General features: G+C 42.7%; 1 protein-coding gene across 5 annotated transcripts in view; it reads left to right on the plus strand.

Annotated features, from left to right (window-relative positions):
* TEX2 (testis expressed 2) overlaps nt 1-20,480 on the plus strand; it is a 127,150-nt gene that overhangs the window by 64,491 nt on the left and 42,179 nt on the right. For all 5 annotated transcript variants that reach the window (XR_004430737.1, XM_033183974.1, XM_033183977.1 and 2 more), the window contains exons 3-5: nt 11,397-11,597; nt 13,226-13,556; nt 18,685-18,932. Coding sequence is in view for 4 of the 5 variants with exons in the window: in XM_033183974.1 (XP_033039865.1) it covers nt 11,397-11,597; nt 13,226-13,556; nt 18,685-18,932 (780 nt within the window). In the remaining variant the exon portion in view is untranslated. The remainder of the gene's footprint in view (nt 1-11,396; nt 11,598-13,225; nt 13,557-18,684; nt 18,933-20,480) is intronic.

Genomic DNA, 20,480 nt, shown 5'->3' on the forward strand with positions numbered 1-20,480 from the left:
CAGATTTATAAACCAGCAGCAGCATATTGGTTTCCAGAGTGATAATCCGTCTCTTTTTTAAAGATACGGACTGCAAGTTTGACTAAAATTATATTTAGGCCGTTGCAGAAACTAATAGAAATGAATTTTGGAGAACATTTTTTTCTTTAGGTTGTGTCACATGTAGATATTTAATAAGAGGGATAGTTTTTAAAAATAATTAGGTTCCCTGAATGTAGGCTTTGGTTTTGATATATAAAAGAATAACTTTGGGGGGAGGACATGATCAATTTTGCAAAGAAATTCCAGTTTGTAAATTTAATCTCAATTTCATGAAATTCTTTCAAGAAATTAGAGTAAGCAAGTCTTTAGGAGAAAACGGCCAGTACATACAGCCCAAAGAGGCTTGGATTGCTTTTTGTGTTGGTCTCTCATAACCCTCGGTAGAATAAGGACAAGAAATGTGAGTGCATTTCTTTCTACATTATACTTTACTGAAAATATCCCGCCCTTATAATGAGTTACCTGAGTTTTTATGTATGGTTTTTATAAATATGGCTATTTCCCAGTGCCCCTTGTTGTAGAATCGTTTTCAGGTGAGATGTTTGTTTGTATGTTTGTTTGTTTTGCCTTGCTCTGTCACTCAGGCTGGAATGCAGTGGCACGATCTTGGCTCACTGCAACCTCTGCCTCCCGGGTTCAAGCGGTTCTCCTGCCTCAGCCTCCAGAGTAGCTGGGATTACATGTGCGCACCACCACGCCTGGCTAGTCAGGCGAGATGTTTTGATGCAGGCAGCCGTCACTTACTAGAAGGTACTCCTTGTGTTGAAGTTGGAGAGGCAGCTGTGTGGAACATGCTTCCTGAATCCCATAGGAACAATATGGTTAAGGATGTCAGGTAGTCCCAAAATTACTTTTTTGAACTTTCATTTTTAAACTTTTTATTGTAGAAAATATTAGATACAGACAAAAATAGAGGCAATAGTAAAATGAACTCCCCATGTGCCTGACACCCAATTTCAACTATTGTCAACATTTTGCCAGTTTTTCACTCAATTCATTAACTTATGTAAGCATAGCTAAATTGTAATTCTGGTTACCTATGTATAAGTACAGTTTCTAGCATCCTGAAAATGCCTCTGAACTCTGTAAGAAAAGTACCAAAAACATCGAAGACTCTTATTGTAATTATTGTTGAATAATCAACTGTTAAGAAGAGGTTTGCTGTACTCCACAGATGAGTTTGCCAGCAAGATGATTCTAGGGCATGAGCATGTTTTTGTGTGGGTGCCCAGGCCATAGTTGTTGACTCACTGTTCTCATTCCATCGCTTCTTTCAGTGGCATTCAAATGGGTTGCAGAAGACATTAATTAAGAAAATAGTAGGCCGGGCGCGGTGGCTCAAGCCTGTAATCCCAGCACTTAGGGAGGCCGAGACGGGCGGATCACGAGGTCAGAAGTTCGAGACCATCCTGGCTAACACGGTGAAACCCCGTCTCTACTAAAAATACAAAAACTAGCTGGGTGAGGTGGTGGGCGCCTGTAGTCCCAGCTACTCGGGAGGCTGAGCCAGGAGAATGGCGTAAACCCGGGAGGCGGAGCTTGCAGTGAGCTGAGATCTGGCCACTGCACTCCAGTCCGGGCAACAGAGCGAGACTCTGCCTCAAAAAAAAAAAAAAAAAAAAAAAAAAAAGAAAATAGTAAAGTTTCTATCTGTATCAGTCTTTGCTCTTTCTAGCTAAGAAAGTAAATAAGCCTTGCTGATATTTAACATACAGATGACCACATATTGACTTTTGGCCAAAAACCTTGGAAATTATTAGTAAGACTCTGAAATACGGATTTACACTCAGGATCATCAACAGTGATCCTCACCTTGAGTGTATGTGTTGTGCCTTAAGGTGTCAGCTGAAGGTAGTACATAGCTGTCATACTGGAAAAACTAAAAATTATCAAAAGGATAATTATTTCATCTTTTGCTCTTTATTTCTATTCTGTATACTTTTTATAAAAGCTATATGTATTGGAACATGTGTATAACTTATAAGTAAAGGTATGTATTTGTACATACCCAAAAAGTTGTTTGATAGAATGTGTGATCTGAAAAGTGGCAGAGGCTACTAATTTATTTGCTTGCTGATCTATTTATCTTACAATTTTAACCCTTGTTAATATGATTTAATGTTTATCATGGATTAACATAACTCAGACCTTGGTCATTTCAGTGGTTCATCTGAGATCATTTTACCTTTCTAATTTGAGTCCACCTTATCTCCTGTTCTGTTACTGTCTGCCAGTGCATTATAATTTCACAAATGTTCTGTGGCCACCTCAGTTTGGGAGAGTCTGCACTGGAGGATAGGAGAGCAGGATAAAGCTGTGGTATTAGCCCTGACTCCAGTGCTTCTAGTGTCACTGCTGGGAAGGTGACCTTGAAGCAGGCAGTTGGAGGATGTGGACTGTATTGATGGCACTTCCCTCCCCTCATGGCCGGCCTTCCTTCCTTCCTTCCTTCCTTCCTTCCTTCCCTCCCTCCCTCCCTCCTCCCTCCTTCCTTCCTTCCTTCCTTCCTTCTTTCCTTCCTTCCTTCCCTCTTTTCGATGTTCTTTATAGTGTCTTTGAGCAGCATTTATTTTCAGTGCTGGCTCTCTGCTTAAGGCTATCATTTATAGTATACATTCTGGATGTCTGTGGGTCTGCTTGTCTTTCATGGGTAAAATCAAATTTGTATCTCAAGACCTATAAAGTTTATTAGACTGTGCTGCCCCTGCCATATTCTCAAACTCCATGATCTATGATACTGTGTTTATAATACTGATGATGCCAGTTCTAAACCATTAATATATCAAAAAAGGTTTAGGCCTGGTAAAGACAAAATCCTGCTTATGTTTTAGTTTTGGAGACAGAAAGTAATTACCTTTTTATGTGCTTCAGAGATGATTTTCAACAGGAGTGTCCTCAGGCCCTGGCTCTGTTCTTGTGTATAGGATTTGCTCCTTCCCTGATACACTTGATGAAGGAATGATACAGGGATCTGAATGACAGGTGGACTGAAATGCCAGCACAGCCACATGTCAGCAGGGGTGAAAACATGCTGCATTGTTACTGCTGTCAGCCAGGCATGCAGCGCCTGAATTCTCATCACTTCCTCGGGCTATAGGGCTGGCACTTTTCTCTGGTCAGCTCAGCATCAAGCTGAGCAGTAGAGTGCTGGCCTTGAACTTCTGATTGGCACTGTAACTGAAACCACGGTAGTAGTTCTTCCAGACTTTATTATTTGCAAAAGGTTAATTGTAGCTTTTAATCTTTTAAAATATTAAATGGGCCCCTTTGTAGATTGTGGTTTTGTACTTGCAGCCATACATGGCTTCTAAATCCAGCAGAGAATGGAGAGAAACCCCTGACCTTTTACAAATGCCATCACAGGACCAGTCTGTGGGCCAGACAGCTGCAGCCTGGCTGACTGGGTCATTGTCCCCAGCGGGGTGCACTGTGTCCATTTTAACAGCTCCAGCTTCAGAAAGAAACAAAGCTTGTCTGAGTCGCTTTGGTGTGGGTTGAGAGCATCTCTGAGTGTTTTTGGTTGAGCTGTTGAAAGGGAATGTTGCTAACTGTATGCTATATCTCTCTATACCCATTCCCATGTCTCGTAACGAGGTGGGATAAATACTTTACTTGGTAAGAAATTCAGGGTTAAGAATTTTAGAACAGCTGAGCAGTGGAGAGTTGGGCACTATGTGGAGAACAGGGTGAAGACCTTGGAGTTGCTGTGCTGCTCTCAAGATTTGACAATTGCTGAAATCTGGAAATTTCATTTGCAGCTTAATCCGGGGGCTTGGTCAGATCCTGGGTGGGGGAAAATGGCTGATTAATGGTATCAAAAGGTGATTAGGTTTGCACTGGGAAATTGCCTTCTTCAAGAGCTACCTGGTTTCAGGTCCATAGGTGAGTGAGGGGGGCAGAATTAGGGAGGCTTGGAGGAAAGTTGTGCCTCAGCCTCTTGTCCTGAACCTCCCTAAGGCCAGTGTGCAACCTGGTTTCTGACAATGGGGTCAAGTAGCAACTCCTGTGATCCTCTCAAGATTTCCTATCAAAGCCTGTAATGTTCTGGAAAGAGCCTTAGACAGGGGGCAGGAAACATGGGCTCCAGTCACAATACCCGTCTCTGCTCTAGATAAGACTTAGCTCATCCCATTTCTGTCCTGAAAATCTTTGGTTTCTGGGGTTATTTTCTTGTTCTGTGCTATTTTGTGCATTTTTACCTCGGTTTTTCTTTTTGAGAAGAATGACCAAGTCTTCTAAGTAATCTCTACAGCTCCTTGCACTTAATAGGGTGTCAGCTTCTTCCTTTGCTTGTTCGTCTCACGTAGTTAGCATGGTACTTACAGGCTCTGAGGGGCTCGCCAGCCTTCCAGCTTGCTCCTGCTTTCCATAGATTTCATTTAATCCTCACAGCCATCTCTGAATTAGGCTTCCTTCATGTATTCAGTCAACAAACATTTGTTACAGTTGTGGTTGGCAAACATGATGATCCCTGCTCTTGTGGAGTTTGTAACTCAGTTTAGTAAACCAGGCAGTTAACAGATACAGTGATGGGAGAGTACCAGAGAACTGAGCCTAGGTGAGGAGGGAGGCTTCCTAGAAGAAGTGTCATCTTTGCTATAACCTGAGGGGTGACTAGGCACAAGCCAGACTGCAGGTGGGGCCGTGCTGTGGAGCTGAGATAGCATCCCACACCTAGAGTCTGAGTCCCAGATTTGCCACTCTCTAGATGTTGGAAGGCAAATCACATCCCCTCTCTCACCACTTTTCTTACTTGTAAAATCGTAGGCAATTGACAGAAATAACAGGAGATAATGCACCTGGGGTACCTGGGCCATAAGATGAGCTTAAATATCAGCCATTGTTATGAATAGTAATATTAGTGTTTTAAAAAACCATATGCTTATGATTTCTTTATAAACTCTAAACAAATTGTACCTTAATAAACTGTCAGTAGGGGAAAAATCATTATGGCTTGAGCAGAGGGTGAGGTGTAGGGGCCAGGGAGGCATGAAACTGGGCAGTAAGCCACCTGGACCCTTTTACAGGTGAGCAAAGCAAGTGTCTGAGGGATAAGCATCACCTACCCTGGCAGGAGGTAAGTGGTGCAGGCATGCTTGGAACCCAGGTCTGTCAGATTCTCAGTACTTCTAAGGTGGGTGAGTTGGTTTCAGTGCATGTGTTTTGACCAGCAGTCTTTTGTGTAATTGGATATGATCAGTGTAGGGTCTCATTTAGGCTGACAAATGATTGTTCACAGTAAACGTGTAATTCAAATCCTGATTTGTGTGCTGTGTTTGTTTTTTAGTAGCTGTGGATTTTAGCATCTGATGAATCTTTAACACAAAGGCAGGAACATGGTAGTTCAGGAAGGAGGAAATTTGAAGATAAAAGGGAAGGAGAAACCACAGCAGCTGGTGATTCTGAAAAGAAGGGGGTAGGGAGAAGAAGGGCCAAGCCAAGTCCAAGCAGAGTAAAGGAATCTGGGCCCCCTCCAGGCTTTCCCAAGAGAAGGAAAGCATCTCCTAGATTCTGTTTCTATGCCTACGTACTTCTTGCCTCTCACCTTTACCTCCTGTAGTACAGCAGGTAAGGTTTTGTGCTTTTGAACTGTGTAGGTAGGACTTGAAACTCCCTTCTCTCTCTCACATTCCTCTGAATCAGGTTGTTCTGGGATTCCTGAATTTGGCAAGTGGTAGAGGATGACCTTTATCTGTCAGAGCTGTCAGCAAAGAAGGTAATTGCATGCTCAACTCAGAACTGTGCCCATGTGTGAGCACACAGGCTGCAGCCAGCAAGAACTCCACAGTGGCTGTTCTTCAGCTAGGGTGGTAGCTCAGGCTCCTGGGTTGAATGCCTGGCTTTGTGGCTAAAAACCAAATCCCTGAAGCACTGCGGAAATGGTTGCTGTTGTTATCCAGGGACAGGAATTTTCCTAGGAATAATAATTAAGCAGCAGTTGGTTAGACTGAGGCAGAGTAATGGCTCAGCACCTGAAACTGTCTGACCTGTGAACAGATGAGCAGATGTATTTGTATCTCATACGTGCCTGTATGTCGTTTTGTTTTCTAAATCTAAAAATCAAAGGAGTAAGCTAAAAAAATTGATACGTTTATTTATTAATTATCTTAATTTTCATATAGAACTATGAGTTTTTCAAAAGCCTTTACGTAGAATACTCTTATGAATATTTCTGAGTTTTTAATACTGCAGGTTAGCTTTTAAAAGAGATTTTGAATTTCTACAATAGATGATTTCATTAGGTGATTACTTAGATTATCTTCTCTCATTTAATTGTGGAAAGCATCTAATAAAATGGCAGAAAACTGCCGTGTACTGAATGACTGTCTCTTATCACTAAGACTGCGTATGTTGAAAGCATGCACAAGAAGAGAAAGGAAGGCTTTGCCCATTTCTATTCATAGTCGAGCCAAAGGTCTAGGGCTAAAAAGCTTGAACCCAAGAACTGGCCCTGTACTGTCTCTGATACACTAGTCCTAAGCCCTGTGTAGCTGTTAATCCCTTGAAAACTGTAGGTAGTTGGAACCGAGATGTGTTCTAAGTGTAAAGTACACACTGGATTCTGAAGACTTAGTATGAGACAGAATGTAAAATTCCAGTAATAATTTTTAATATTGATTACATGTTGAAATCATAATTTTGATATGAATTTAAATAAAATACATTGTTTAAATTAATTTTACCTGCTTTTTCTTTTTTAATGTGGCTCCTAGACCATTTAAAATTACACATTTTTGGCAAGGCACGGTGGCTTACGCCTGTAATCCCAGCTATTCAGGAGGCTGAGGCAGGAGAATCACTTGAACCCAGGAGGTGCAGGTTGCAGTGAGCTGAGATCATGCCACTGCACTCCAGCCTGGGCAACAGAGCAAGACTCCATCTCAAAAAAATAAAAATAAAATCACATATTTTCATGACTCACATTTATAGCTCACATTGTATTAATATTTCCATTGTACAGCACCTCCCTGGACAATTCTGCATTTTCTGACTTAGGAAAGACAAAATGAAAGCAATTGGAGAGAAACAACCTTTTATCCCTAATTTTCTCTTATTCATAAATCAGATAATTTATCTGTACAATCCCAGGAGTTTCAAATAGGAAAAATCCCCACAGCTTATATTACTCTATTTCTCAGAGACTGTCCTTTTCTTGGAGAACAGTTACATATAATATAATACTTGTCTTTTTTTTCTCCTTTAGCCCTTTTAGTCTGGTGGTGAGTGGTTGATAAACATAATGCAGGGATTTTTGTCCAAAATTCCAGTATCATGTTAGTCCTTTTTTTCTCTTTTGGTGCCAGTATCATGTTAATTCTACTGGCTTTTTTTTTTTTTTTTTTTTTTGAGACGGAGTCTGGCTCTGTCGCCCAGGCTGGAGTGCGGTGGCCGGATCTCAGCTCACTGCAAGCTCCGCCTCCCAGGTTCACGCCATTCTCCTGCCTCCGCCTCCCAAGTAGCTGGGACTACAGGCACCCGCCTCGTCGCCCGGCTAGTTTTTTGTATTCTTTTAGTAGAGACGGGGTTTCACCGTATTAGCCAGGATGGTCTCGATCTCCTGACCTTGTGATCCGCCCGTCTCGGCCTCCCAAAGTGCTGGGATTACAGGCTTGAGCCACCGCGCCCGGCCTCTACTGGCTTTTTTTGCATGTATCTGTAATTTTATGTACCTGGAAATAATGAAAAATATTTTATATGGAGATTTGCTGCAGTAATGTCTATCATATCAAATTGTGATTATCACAATTCAAAAACAGTCATTAAATAAATGTTGAGCATCTCAGCTTAGGTATTAAGATGGACGAAAGTATCACACATAATCTGTATTCTCAAGTAGCCTCTACTCTAGACAGGAGACACATCCTCAGAGTGAAATGATTCAAGAAGAGCAATTGCATGCAGGGACTGTATGGCCAAATGGCTCATAAATGACACTGATAGCAAGTAGCCGTTTTAATCTAACAGAGTTCTCATCAGCTCCGACTTCCCCCGCTTCATGGATTCTTCTTAGTTTTAATAGCTCTGCAAGCACAAACAACCTCTGAAGTATCTTAGAAAAATGATTATATCTGCTTCAAGTTCTTTATTAATCTAGTTACCTTTAGAACTTTAGCCCTAGTAAACCTGTTATATATGTAAGACAGTATTTTCTGCAACCAAATTGGATAAGAAGAAAGCTGTGTATTCTGTGTCAGGAGATCTTTAGTGAAAATGGTTGTGCTTAAAAAGACAAATGTATTTATAGAAAACCCCACTCAACAGCAGAATGCATTTTTTTTGACTGCACTTGGAACCAGGATAGACCATATAACAAGCTTAAAAGAATTGAAATTACACAAAGCCGATTCTTTTTTACGAAATTACACTAAAAAACAGTAAGAAAGATATCTGAAAATTTCTCAAATATTTGGAAATTAAGCAAAATACTTCTAAACAGCCTGTGGACCCAAAGATAAAGTCATAAGGGAAAATAGAAAATATTTTTAACTGAAGGAAACTGAAAATACAACCTGTCAGAAATTGCAGGTAATGCAGTACCTAGAGGGAGATTAATAGTATTAAAAGCTTGTTAGAGGATGGGTGTGGTAGTTCGTGCCTGTAATCCCAGCACTTTGAGAGGCCAAGCTGGGAGAATTGCTTGAGACCAAGAGTTCAAAGACCAGCCTGGGCAACATAGCAAGACTCCATTTCTACAAAGAATTTTTTTTAAAAATTAGCTTGGTGTAGTGGCACATACCTGTAGCCCTTGCTGCTTGGGAGGCTGAGGTGGAAGGATTAATTGAGCCCAGAAGTTCGAGGTTACAGTAAGTTATGATTGTGCCACTGCACTCCAGCCAGGATGACAGAGAAAGACCCTGTCTCAAATACATAGATGATAGATAGATACATACCTACATATATACATACATACATACGTACATACATACGAAAAGAAAGATTTGAGAGAAGGACAAATTACCAGTGTCAGGACTGAAAGAGGGGCATCACCATAGACACTACAGATATTCACAGGATTATAGGGAAATATTGCAAACAACATTATGCCCAGAAATTGGACAACACAGATAAAATAGATAAACTCTTTGAAAGACACAAACCAAAGCTCACTCAAGAAGAAATAGATAACCTAAATAGTCCAATAGCAAGTAAAGATGTTGAATACATAGTTTGGAACCTTTCTGCAAGGAAAACTCTAGGCCCAGACGGTTTCATGGGCAAATGTTATCAAACCTTTAAGGAAGAAATATTCATTCTACACAAACTTCCAGAAAATAGAGAAGAGGGAACACTTCCCAAATGCACTTACCTGCATTTTCTGAGGCTCATTAATACCAAAAAACACTGCAAGAAAACTGTAGCCTATTTTCCCTCATGAACTTAGAGGGACAAATGAACAAAATATCAGCAAAGTGTTATGCTGGTAAACTGGCTCTCCAGAAAAAAAAAAAAAAAAAAAAAATCTTGATTTATACCCTTCCCTGATTCCTGTGATGTAGAAACTCCCACCATTGCCAGTTGCAAGCTACCAACGTAAAGTCACTGAACATGGAGTTGGGAAGGGATGTGTAGAATATGTTCCTGTGAGCTGATACAGCCCAATTTCAGCACCTCATGACTCATACATCCTTAATCCTGAGAATGCAAGACTGGTTCAACATTTGAAAGTCAATGAAGGTAATTTGCCATAAGAACAGCCTAAAGAAAAAGACAAACTGTGAGCCAAAGAAAGTACTTAGTTCTACATTTAGCAAAAGTACACCCACCCAAACGGATGCTCTGACAATACAGTCCGCTTCAGGGCCCACTGTGATCTGTAATTGTCATCTTTTCCTCTTCATTGTTCTAATTGGTGCTGTTTCCTCACAAACCCCTCTTCCCATGGCCACTGCTTGCTCACTCAATATTGTTGAATTGATGCTGCTCCTGCTCAGTGATTCACTGGGAGGAGGGAGAGATCCTCCCAGCTCAGGCCAAAACATCTACTGAGGTCTATGCATCCATATAATTGGCTCACAAGTTTCACACTCTTTCCCCCCATGACAAAGAGAGACGTTTGTCCATTTTTCCTTGCACTTCACACTTAGGTACTCTTTTTGTGACAACTTTTCTCTATTATGTTTACTCCAGTGGGGTCACAGGATAGGTAAATGAAGACCTAATTTTCTACTCTTTTGGAGGCACCTTTGGATCAAGAATCCTGTCCTTTTAAAAAATCTTTGTCCCAGCTCCTAACCTGTTACTTTGCACATAGATTCAATGCGTGTTTTAATAAAAGGATGAATGAGTAAAAGAATTCTAAGGAGTCCTCATTTTCACAGGCTTTCAGTTCAAGACTTTAGTGTGAGACTCAAATACTTAGCATGGAAATGGCTATTGCTTGAAAAGAATGACAGTCTCAACTCCCATGTAGTGATCTTTAGCATCTCTCTGCTCATTACAAAGACATGTAGTTTTTAAAAGTTGGGGAGAGTAGGAAGATATCAATTAAAACTCCCCAGAGAACTTCTTTTGTGAGATCTGGGCTACTGATAACCTGAAAAAGTATTTGAGGCAGGAGAAGTGTTCAGTGATGAATGATGAGGACAGCTGTGAGATTAGCTTTAACACAGTGCATAGTGGATCAGGCTTTTGTGTATGTATTTTTTGTCTGTACATTTCAATGTTTGCTCTTTTAAAAAATCAACATGTGTAACAAAAAATCATTTATGTCCAATTTGGCAGGAGGACCTGGGGCACAATTTTGCCCATGTAAGTTACTATGTATCTTTGAATTTTGATATATTATTGATTATATTTACGATTTATTTAATGCCTAATTCTCAAATCATCTGCTTTACTGTATGGTTTCAATGAGGTACATGTTGCAGTGCGATAGAAGTAGAGAGGTAGTTGTTCTCTGAGTCCTGTGGTAACATGAATTAATGCCTGAAATTTCAAAGATTGCAGCTGGGCTGGGAAGAGCATGTGTTTGACTAATTAAGAAGGCCAGACTGGGGGGGTTAATCACCCCAAAGGAGGTCAGGCAGAGAAGATTGTTCATGTGACATGAACAAATCTTTTGAGTTTCCTGATGTGCTTATAAGCTTTAAAAAAAGAAAGAACCTTTTATTTAGGATAATGAACATTGCCATTTTTCCTCCAAATCCAGATTTTTGGTTATCAAGAACCTCCTCAGTCCCAATTATCCTCCCAGCTAAGCACTTCTCTTTGCAACCTGTAGTCATTGGTGAGCTGATATCTGCGTCATGGTCAAGTTTGGTTTCGGTGTCCCAAATACCACAGTGTTCATCATTTCACACTAAATCAGATTTGCTTTTATTCTGATTTTACTAATGGAAGTTTTTCTTCATCAGGGATGGATGAATGAGATTTACAACTATGATCCAGAAACCTACCATGCGACTTTGACACATTCAGTCTTTGTTCGACTTGAGGGTGGAACCTTAAGACTTTCAAAGCCCAATAAAAATATATCCAGGAGGGCCAGCTACAATGAAACCAAGCCAGAGGTCACCTACGTCAGCCAGAAAATCTATGACCTCTCAGACAGCAAGGTGAGCCTGAGCAATTTTGGAAGGATAGCTTAGATGAATGAAAAGCATATGGCATCTTGGATGTTTAGCTGCATTTTTTTATTCCCTAAAAAGGTTAGTTGTCGTTGAAGTATCAGTATACCTTAGGACAGTACCTCTCACACTTTAATGTTTATGCGCGTCACCTGGGCATCTTGTTAAATGCAGATTCTGATTCAGTAGCTATGGGTAGGGCCAAGGGCCTGCATTGTTATGAGCTCCCAGATGATACTCAGGCTGCTGGTCCACAGACTACAACTTGAGGAACAAGAGTGTTGTGCACTCAGAATTCTGACTTTAAAAGCTAATTATTTCAGTCAAACAAAAAGCTGTGTGGCTCTGTGTCGTGATTGTAGGGTACTTAACTATTGAAGACTTTGTACATGTGAAAATGATAGATATGCAAAATAGCTACATTTTGATTAAGTATTATATACTTGTATTTTTGTGAGAAATGTAAATTATTTCTTCCACAAAGCTGTCGTTTCTCTCTTCTTACAGTTCATCTGAATGATCTTTAGATTTCTCCAAAGGGAGAGAAGTACTTAAAATAGTTTTTATATAAGTTTTTTTTTTTTTTTTTTTTTTTTGAGACGGAGCCTCGCTCTGTCACCCGGACTGGAGTGCAGTGGCCGGATCTCAGCTCACTGCAAGCTCCGCCTCCCGGGTTTACGCCATTCTCCTGCCTCAGCCTCCCGAGTAGCTGGGACTACAGGCGCCAGCCACCTCGCCCGGCTAGCTTTTTGTATTTTTTTTTTTTTTTTTGTTGAGACGGAGTCTCGCTCTGTCTCCCAGGCTGGAGTGCAGTGGCCGGATCTCAGCTCACTGCAAGCTCCGCCTCCCGGATTTACGCCATTCTCTCGCCTCAGCCTCCCGAGTAGCTGGGACTACAGGCGCCCGCCATCTCGCCCGGCTAATTTTTTGTATTTTTTTAGTAGAGACGGGGTTTCACCGTGTTAGCCAGGATGGTCTCGATCTCCTGACCTCGTGATCCGCCCGTCTCGGCCTCCCAAAGTGCTGGGATTACAGGCTTGAGCCACCGCGCCCGGCCAGCTTTTTGTATTTTTTAGTAGAGACGGGGTTTCACCGTGTTAGCCAGGATGGTCTCGCACTCCTGACCTCGTGATCCGCCGGTCTCGGCCTCCCAAAGTGCTGGGATTACAGGCTTGAGCCACCGCGCCCGGCGTAAGTTTATTCTTGACTTGAGTTTGATACTCAAGGTTGACTTGAGCTGCCCATCTAGATTTTAACTATCTTTTTTTTCTTCCAACTTAAGTTTGGCCCAAGGTCATTAAATTTAGTTGATAGCCAAACGTAGTTGATGATAAGCAGCTAAACATTGTTATCGAGCTACTGCCACCTGAAAATTACGGATATTTATAACTCTCGCAAAATTATTAAATGTCTATTTTCTGGAATAATTTTGAATAACAAGACACTTGTAAAAATTCCAGTTTCTGTAGTCATGTTACGAACAAGTGTTAAAAGTTATTTCATATTCATCATCTTAGTCAAAAAGTCTACAAGGTTTGCACTTGTGCTATGCATAATATTAATGCATAGTGTAGCCAATCTTTAGTATATAAATCATCATTTTTCTTTCTCTGTAGATTTATCTTGTACCTAAAACTTTGGCTCGAAAGCGAATCTGGAATAAAAAGTACCCCATTTGTATCGAGCTTGGTCAACAAGATGACTTTATGTCTAAAGCTCAGACTGATAAGGAGACTTCAGAAGAGAAGCCGCCAGCTGAGGGAAGCGAGGACCCTAAGAAGCCACCCCGCCCTCAGGAGGGAACAAGATCTACCCAGCGAGATCAGATACTCTATCTTTTTGGGAGAACTGGCCGAGAAAAAGAGGAATGGTTTAGGAGATTTATTCTGGCATCTAAGCTAAAGTCGGAAATCAAGAAGCCATCGGGTGTCTCTGGAAGTAAACCAGGTAATGATGTTTGTGCTAAATGCTTTTGCATTTTTAAAGGGCCACTAGGGAGAATAGAGTAAGAATGCCCAGTAGGAAGGAAGGAAGGAAGCCCACCCTGACTTGATGGTTGTCTGCCACCTAATGTGCATTCTCATGACTCATTTACCATCTAGGCTGATCACTGCAACACTCAGTCCCAAATCATTTAACCAACAGTGGATCCATTTGCAGATGCTGTTTATTAGCCTTTGCTGGTTATGTTTTCTTTGTATATGATGTGACTCCCCTGAGAGAAGTAGCAACAGAAGAACCCTAGTTCTGAGATGGCAGGTGAGTCAGGGAGATCATTCAGGCTGGTGCTTTCGAACGCCTGACCCTCAATATGTCCTCCAAGCCTGAGCTTGCCATAGAATGCAGAATCCTTGCACTTGCTGAGCATTCGGGTCAGATCATGGTCATTCGGATTGATAACCATGCAGCACCTCTTTGCTCAGCTTTGGCTGGGCTTGGAGCTGCCAGAGACACAAAACCAGTAAAAAGCAGCAGCTCCCCTGTCCTTCAGGTGTTATGCCTGTTTTGCAAAACTGGCATGTATGAGTCAGGTGTTCACAAATTGGCGTGCTATAATGAGCATGGTGTAACCAATAATTGGGAGAAGACCAGTGTGGGTGTTATTAGGGAAAGCTTTCTTACATGGATCTGGAACAAAGACTAGGATGGAGCCACTCTGGGGCTTTCTCTAACAAGGCGTTTGTGTTGATCCGGGAGTTATGCTGGTCACATGAGTGTCACACATTTGCTTCAAAGTGCTTTGGTTCCTTCCCCTGGAACTTAATCTGAGCCTTTGCCCTAACACCCTTGCTAACCTTCCATTCTGTCAGCTTCAACACCAGATTCCATCCCAGTCCCAGCACTGAGATCCAAGAAGTCCCTTTTAAGAATCAAGGTGAATGGGGAGATTACTAGATATATTTATTTCCTAGGGCTGCTGGGACAAAATACCACAAGCTGGGTGATTTACAACAGAAATGTATTCTCTCCCAGTACTGGAGGCTGGAAGTCTGAAGTCAAGGTGTTAGCAGGGCCATGCTCCTTGTGAGACTCTGCGTAGAATCCTTCCTTGCGTGTTTGCAGCTTCTGGTAGTGACCATCAATCCTTGGCCCACAGCTGCATCCCTCCACACTGGCCTATCATCACATGGCATTGTCTCTCAGTGGCTCTGTGTCTTCTTGGAAGGACACCAGTCATATGGGATTAAGAGCCTACCCTGTTTAATGAATGGCATCTACAATGACTCTATTTCCAAATAAGGTCACATTCTGAGATGCTGGGGTTAGGACTTTAACATATTTTTTGGAGGACGCAGTTCAACCCATAACACTGAGTAAAAGAAAATTCAAGTGGGTGAGAACTCCTCAGCACCAGGCACTGCCTAGCTCTCCTGGTAGGTCTAGACCTATGTTGCTGCTTATGGTAGCCTCCTGCCCCATGTGGCTTTTGAACACTCGAAGTGTGGCCAGTCCAGATGGAGATGTGCTCTAAGTGTAAGATGCACATTGGATTTCAAAGTCTTAGTCCAATAAAAGAACGTAAAATATCTCATTAATAACTTCTTATATTGGTTACATGTTGAAATAATATTTTAGATATATTAGGTTAAAAATATATTCAAAAATGTATTCAAATTAATTTTGTTATTTCTTCCCCCCCCCCCCCGAGATGGAGCCTAGCTTTGTCACCCAGGCTGGAGTGTGGTGGCATGATCTTGGCTCACTGCAACCTCCACCTCCCAGGTTCAAGCAATTCTCCACCTCAGCCTCCTGAGTAGCTGAGATGACAGGTGCCTGCCACCACGCCCAGCTAATTTTTGTGTTTTTGGTAGAGATGGGGTTTCACTTTGGTCAGGCTGATCTCAAACTCCCAACCTGAAGTGATCTGCCCGCCTCAGCCTCCCAAAGTGCTGGGATTACAGGCGTGAGCCACTGGGCCCAGCTTCTTTTTACCTTTTTAAATGTGACTACTAGAACATTTTAAATTGTTTGTGTGGCTCAGATTATATTCCTACTGGAAATATAAAGGTCTACTGGTCTAGGTACTGAAGCTCAGAATCAGGTAACCCACGGGGGTTTATGGGGCCACCAGGAAACACCACTTTAGGTACTCAGGGGCCCCCCAGAGCACCTTCAAAAGAGGCATGTTATTCTTGGACTTAAATAAAGCATTTGATTATTTTTAATGAGTTCACATTTTTGGAAATCCTGCCAAAAGTTCCACTCACCACACAACAAACATAATGATAAGAGTCAGAGATGTGGGAAAACCTTCAGTGCACTCACTTGTACTAAAATCAAGTAAGGCTTACACACCACTAATGTCTTTTTGTACATCTGTAAGTCTGGGTTGCCTTTGAAAGCTATGAATTGAGATTTTTATGGTAAGTTTAACCCACCAAAAGTGTGATTAAACTAATTAGCAAGGTAAATTGGTGAGGACTGTGCTGTTCTTCAAAACCATCTCTGAATCAGTGACTGCACAGGTGGTCAGCCATGAAGGTATGACTGGTCTGATTCTCTGAGGCCAGGTACATCTGTCAGTACCAAGAAGTTAGAAGTCTTCCTGCTCGACGACCTGCCCCTGTCCTCTCCCTCAGGGATGCTGTCACCAAAATCCTAGATTTCTCTAGCAACACGGATTGTGCTTCTCAGACTTGAATGTTTGAGGGGATCTTAAGATGCAGGTTCTGACTCGAGGTCATGGGTGGGGCTGAGAGTCTGCATCTCCAGCCAGCAGTGCCCAGGCTGCAGGTCAGGAAAGGCCTCCAGGAGAAACAAGAGTCTGGAGACAGCAGGAAAGCCACATGGTCACTTGGCAGAATTCCAGTATGGTCTCTGCACAGGAAGATCCTTGACTTTATCAGGGGCTGTTGTCCATGAGACCCACAGTGCAGTGACGACTTCTGTGCTTTGTCCCACTCAAGGGAAGGGTGAGGTGATGTGAAGAGGCTGTTCTGTGGGCAGTGAGCACAGGCCTGGCCTCCTAGGGGTCTCCTTTCTTCCTCTACATGGAGTGTGGCTCAGTCACAATGGGACCAGTTTGGTTTGAAGTGTTGGTGTCATGCTGCCCTGTTTATTTCATCTTTTTTCTCTTTTTTACTATTAACTAAACTCTAAACTTTATTTGGATTTCACTAGTTTTTCTACTAATGTCCCTTTTCTCTTCCAGGATCCAATCCAGGATATTAAATGTAATATAAGTTTACATTTATTTTTTAATGTTTTTGGAGTAACTTTTATCCTAGTATTTAAAAAAATAATGCTAAACATGAAAATGGTATAAGGATAATAGAAGTTACAAAAAATTTATTTTTATAGTTATGCAGTGTAAAATACTAAATATTGAAGTGTTGGAAACTATCTGGCTAAAATTTAAATTAAGAAATGGCTTGTATGACCCTTTGTGAGGCTCTGGGGAATTATGGTTCCGATGGTTGGAGCCTCTCAAGAAGAAAATGGTTTGATTTGATTTTTTGATTTTCTTTTTTTTTTCTTTTTTTTTTGAGATAGAGTCTTGCTCTGTTGCCCAAGCTGGAGTGCAGTGGTACAATCTTAGCTCACTGCAACCTCCACCTCCCAGGTTCAAGCGATTCTGCTGCGTCAGCCTCCCCAGTAGCTGGGACTACAGGTATGGGCCACCATGCCAGGCTAATGTTTTGTATTTTTAGTAGAGATGGGGTTTCACCATGTTGGCCAGGCTGGTCTCAAACTCCTGACCTCAAGTGATTCACCTGTCTTGGCCTCCCAACGTGCTGAGATTATAGGCTTGAGCCACCATGCCCAGCCTGGTTTGATTTTAACCACTCTACATTTCACCTGGCCATCAGAGTAAATCTAAATGAAATTGTTAGCGTCAGGCACATCCCATGCTTAAAACGTCTCTGGTGCAACAAGGTCAATGTTAAATCCAAGGCTGGCTTTTGAGGCACTTTGCAGTCTGTTCCTGGCTAATCTCTCCATCCTTATTTCCTGTCCTCTGCCCTCTGTACTATGCTTAGAACTTCACTGAATCTCTCACTGGCCTCTAAACATACTGTGCCCTGCCACTGCTTTTTGCATATGCTGTTTCCTCTACCTGGAATGCTCTTCCCCACCTGGGCCAGGAAAATGGCAACTATTCCCTCAAGATACAGCGTAGATGTCACTGCTATGAAAGTCAGCTAGGGTAAGCACCACCCCACTCTCTTGGGCAGAGGTAGTCACCCCCTTCTTTTCGCCTAGGGAGTCCCTTAGTCATGCTGCAATTATGACCCTTGTTACAGAAGATTGTGATTTATCTGCTTAGGTGCGTGAGTTCAAGGGCAGGGATTATGTCTTCTTCTTTTTAGCATGGTTTTCTTGAAAGTGCTTGATGCATAATTGGTCAAATGAAAGGTGACATCTTTGGAATTGCTGTGAGCTTGTGGATAAACAATTAATTAGGTCTCTGCCCACTTTCCATTTACCCCTGATAGCACTGACAAGTTCACCACTCCTTGGGATGTGTTAATCCTATATTTGATATTTTCCCAAAGGATCATCAGGAGAAAAGAGAATAGTACCTACCAACTGTGTATCTTTACTCTCTTTACTCTAATTATCTTGGAGAGGAATAAAAACTGTTCTTAAAAATTACCTTAGAGGAAAAAGGTACTTTTCAGGGTGGGAAATAACTTTATAAACGGTTTTTTTTTTTTTTTTTTTTTTGAGGTAGAATCTCACTCTGTTGCCCAGGCTGGAGTGCAGTGGTGTGATCTCGGCTCACTGCAAGCTCCGCCTCCCGGGTTCGCACCATTCTTCTGCCTCAGCCTCCCGAGCAGCTGAGACTACAGGTGCCCGCCACCCTGGCCGGCTAATTGTTTTGTATTTTTAGTAGAGACGGAGTTTCACCGTGTTAGCCAGAATGGTTTTGATCTCCTGACCTTGCGATCCACCCACTTTGGACTCCCAAAGTGCTGGGATTATAGGCATTACAGGCGTGAGCCACTGCTCCGGCCCCTTATAAGTATTTTTAAACAGTCATTTGATAGCATTGCAGCTGTTTTCTCAGGAGTCCGCTTACTTTGCAGTGGTTTTCTTCATTGTGTGAATAGCCCCCTCTTCTTGGCTTCAGGGCTTTTGCCTGCACACAGCAGACACAACAGTCCCTCCGGGCACCTGACCCACAGCCGCAGCAGCAGCAAAGGCAGTGTGGAGGAGATCATGTCGCAGCCAAAGCAGAAGGAGCTGGTGGGCAGCGTGCGGCAGAAGATGCTTCTCGACTACAGCGTGTACATGGGCAGGTGTGTCCCCCAGGAAAGCCGAAGCCCCCAGAGGAGCCCCCTGCAGAGTGCAGAGAGCAGCCCCACAGCTGGGAAGAAGGTAAAGCTGGCTGCTGGGCCGGGCCTTTTTCACTTTTTGACTTAGACACATTTCTTCATGCTCTGAAGCCCTGTTCTGCGCACTGGGATAACAGTGGTACACAAGACAGAAGGACCCTGCCTTTGGGGAACTTGTAATCTACTCAGGAAGACAGTGAGAAACAAGCACCAGGTGGTGGGAAGAATGAAAATAAAGTCAGACAAGGGAGGAGGGAAAGTGGCCGGAACTGCTATTTTATTTATTTATGTATTTATTTTTAATTGTAAAAAGTTTTTTTTTTTTTTTTGAGACAGAGTCTTGCTCTGTCGCCCAGGCTGGAGTGCAGTGGCCGGATCTCAGCTCACTGCAAGCTCCACCTCCCGGGTTTACACCATTCTCCTGCCTCAGCCTCCCAAGTAGCTGGGACTACAGGTGCCCGCCACCGCGCCTGGCTAGTTTTTGTTTTTTGTATTTTTTTTAGTAGAGACGGGGTTTCACCGTGTTAGCCAGGATGGTCTCGATCTCCTGACCTCGTGATCCACCCGTCTCGGCCTCCCAAAGTGCTGGGATTACAGGCTTGAGCCACCGCGCCTGGCCTAATTTTAAAAAGTTTATACTGTTTTTCTCTGCTATTTTGGATGGGTGGTCAGGAAGGGCCTCTTTGAGGAGGTGACTTTTGGGCACAGACCTGTTGGTCACAGGGGAGTGAGCTGTGGTGATGGGTGTGGGAGGAGCACTCCCAGTGGGAAAAGCAGTAACCCAAGGGTCCATGGCAGGCATGTGCTTGGAATATTCGAGGAACAGCAAGGAGGCCTGGCCTGACAGTGAACAAGGGAAAGGGGGAGGTAGGGAGGCTGCAGGATCAACAGGGATGTTGGCTTTGTTCTGAGGTGGGGGAGTGATGGGAGGCCATGGGAGGGTTTTGAGCAGGGTGTGGTGTTGACTGATCTACATATAAAAAGATAAGTGGCTCTTGGTGGAGAACTGGCTGTAGAGGGAAAGAAGGAGTGGGAGGTGACTGTCATAGTGAAGCCTGGACCAACGTGAAGGTGGTGACGGTAGGTGGTGAGGAGAGGCTGGGCTGGGGTGTGCGTGTCAGGAGATGCTGGCTGGATTTGCTGTCAGTAGAGAATGCGGAGGCCAAGATTTGCACTTTGACCTAAGCAACTGGATGATCATTAGGGGTTGTTACAGAATCACTGGTGATTCAGGTTTCATTCCTCCATAACCATTGCATTTTCAAATTCTCAGTCTCCTTGGCTATGCCCAGTGCTTTTGAAGATTTACCATGAACTTTACAAAGTGTAATGGGACATAAACTTAGGATCATCTGTGATAAGATAACTCCTGTAAGCTGCCAGATGGCAGGCCCTGTTAGACACTTTAATAGAATTACTCTGCTCTCTTGAACAGTCCTGCAAACTAGACAAGATTGTCTCCATTTTGTAAGTGAGGCTTGATGAAGTTAGGTAGCTTAGTCACACAGTTGCTGAGTGATGGAGTGTGCAAAACCTGACCAGAGACCCCAGGGCCCCTTGGCTCACTGAGACTATTTTGCTGGGTTATTCT

Source organism: Trachypithecus francoisi, unplaced genomic scaffold, assembly GCF_009764315.1.
Source record: "Trachypithecus francoisi isolate TF-2019V2 unplaced genomic scaffold, Tfra_2.0 Lachesis_group20, whole genome shotgun sequence".
Lineage (NCBI taxonomy): Eukaryota > Metazoa > Chordata > Mammalia > Primates > Cercopithecidae > Trachypithecus > Trachypithecus francoisi.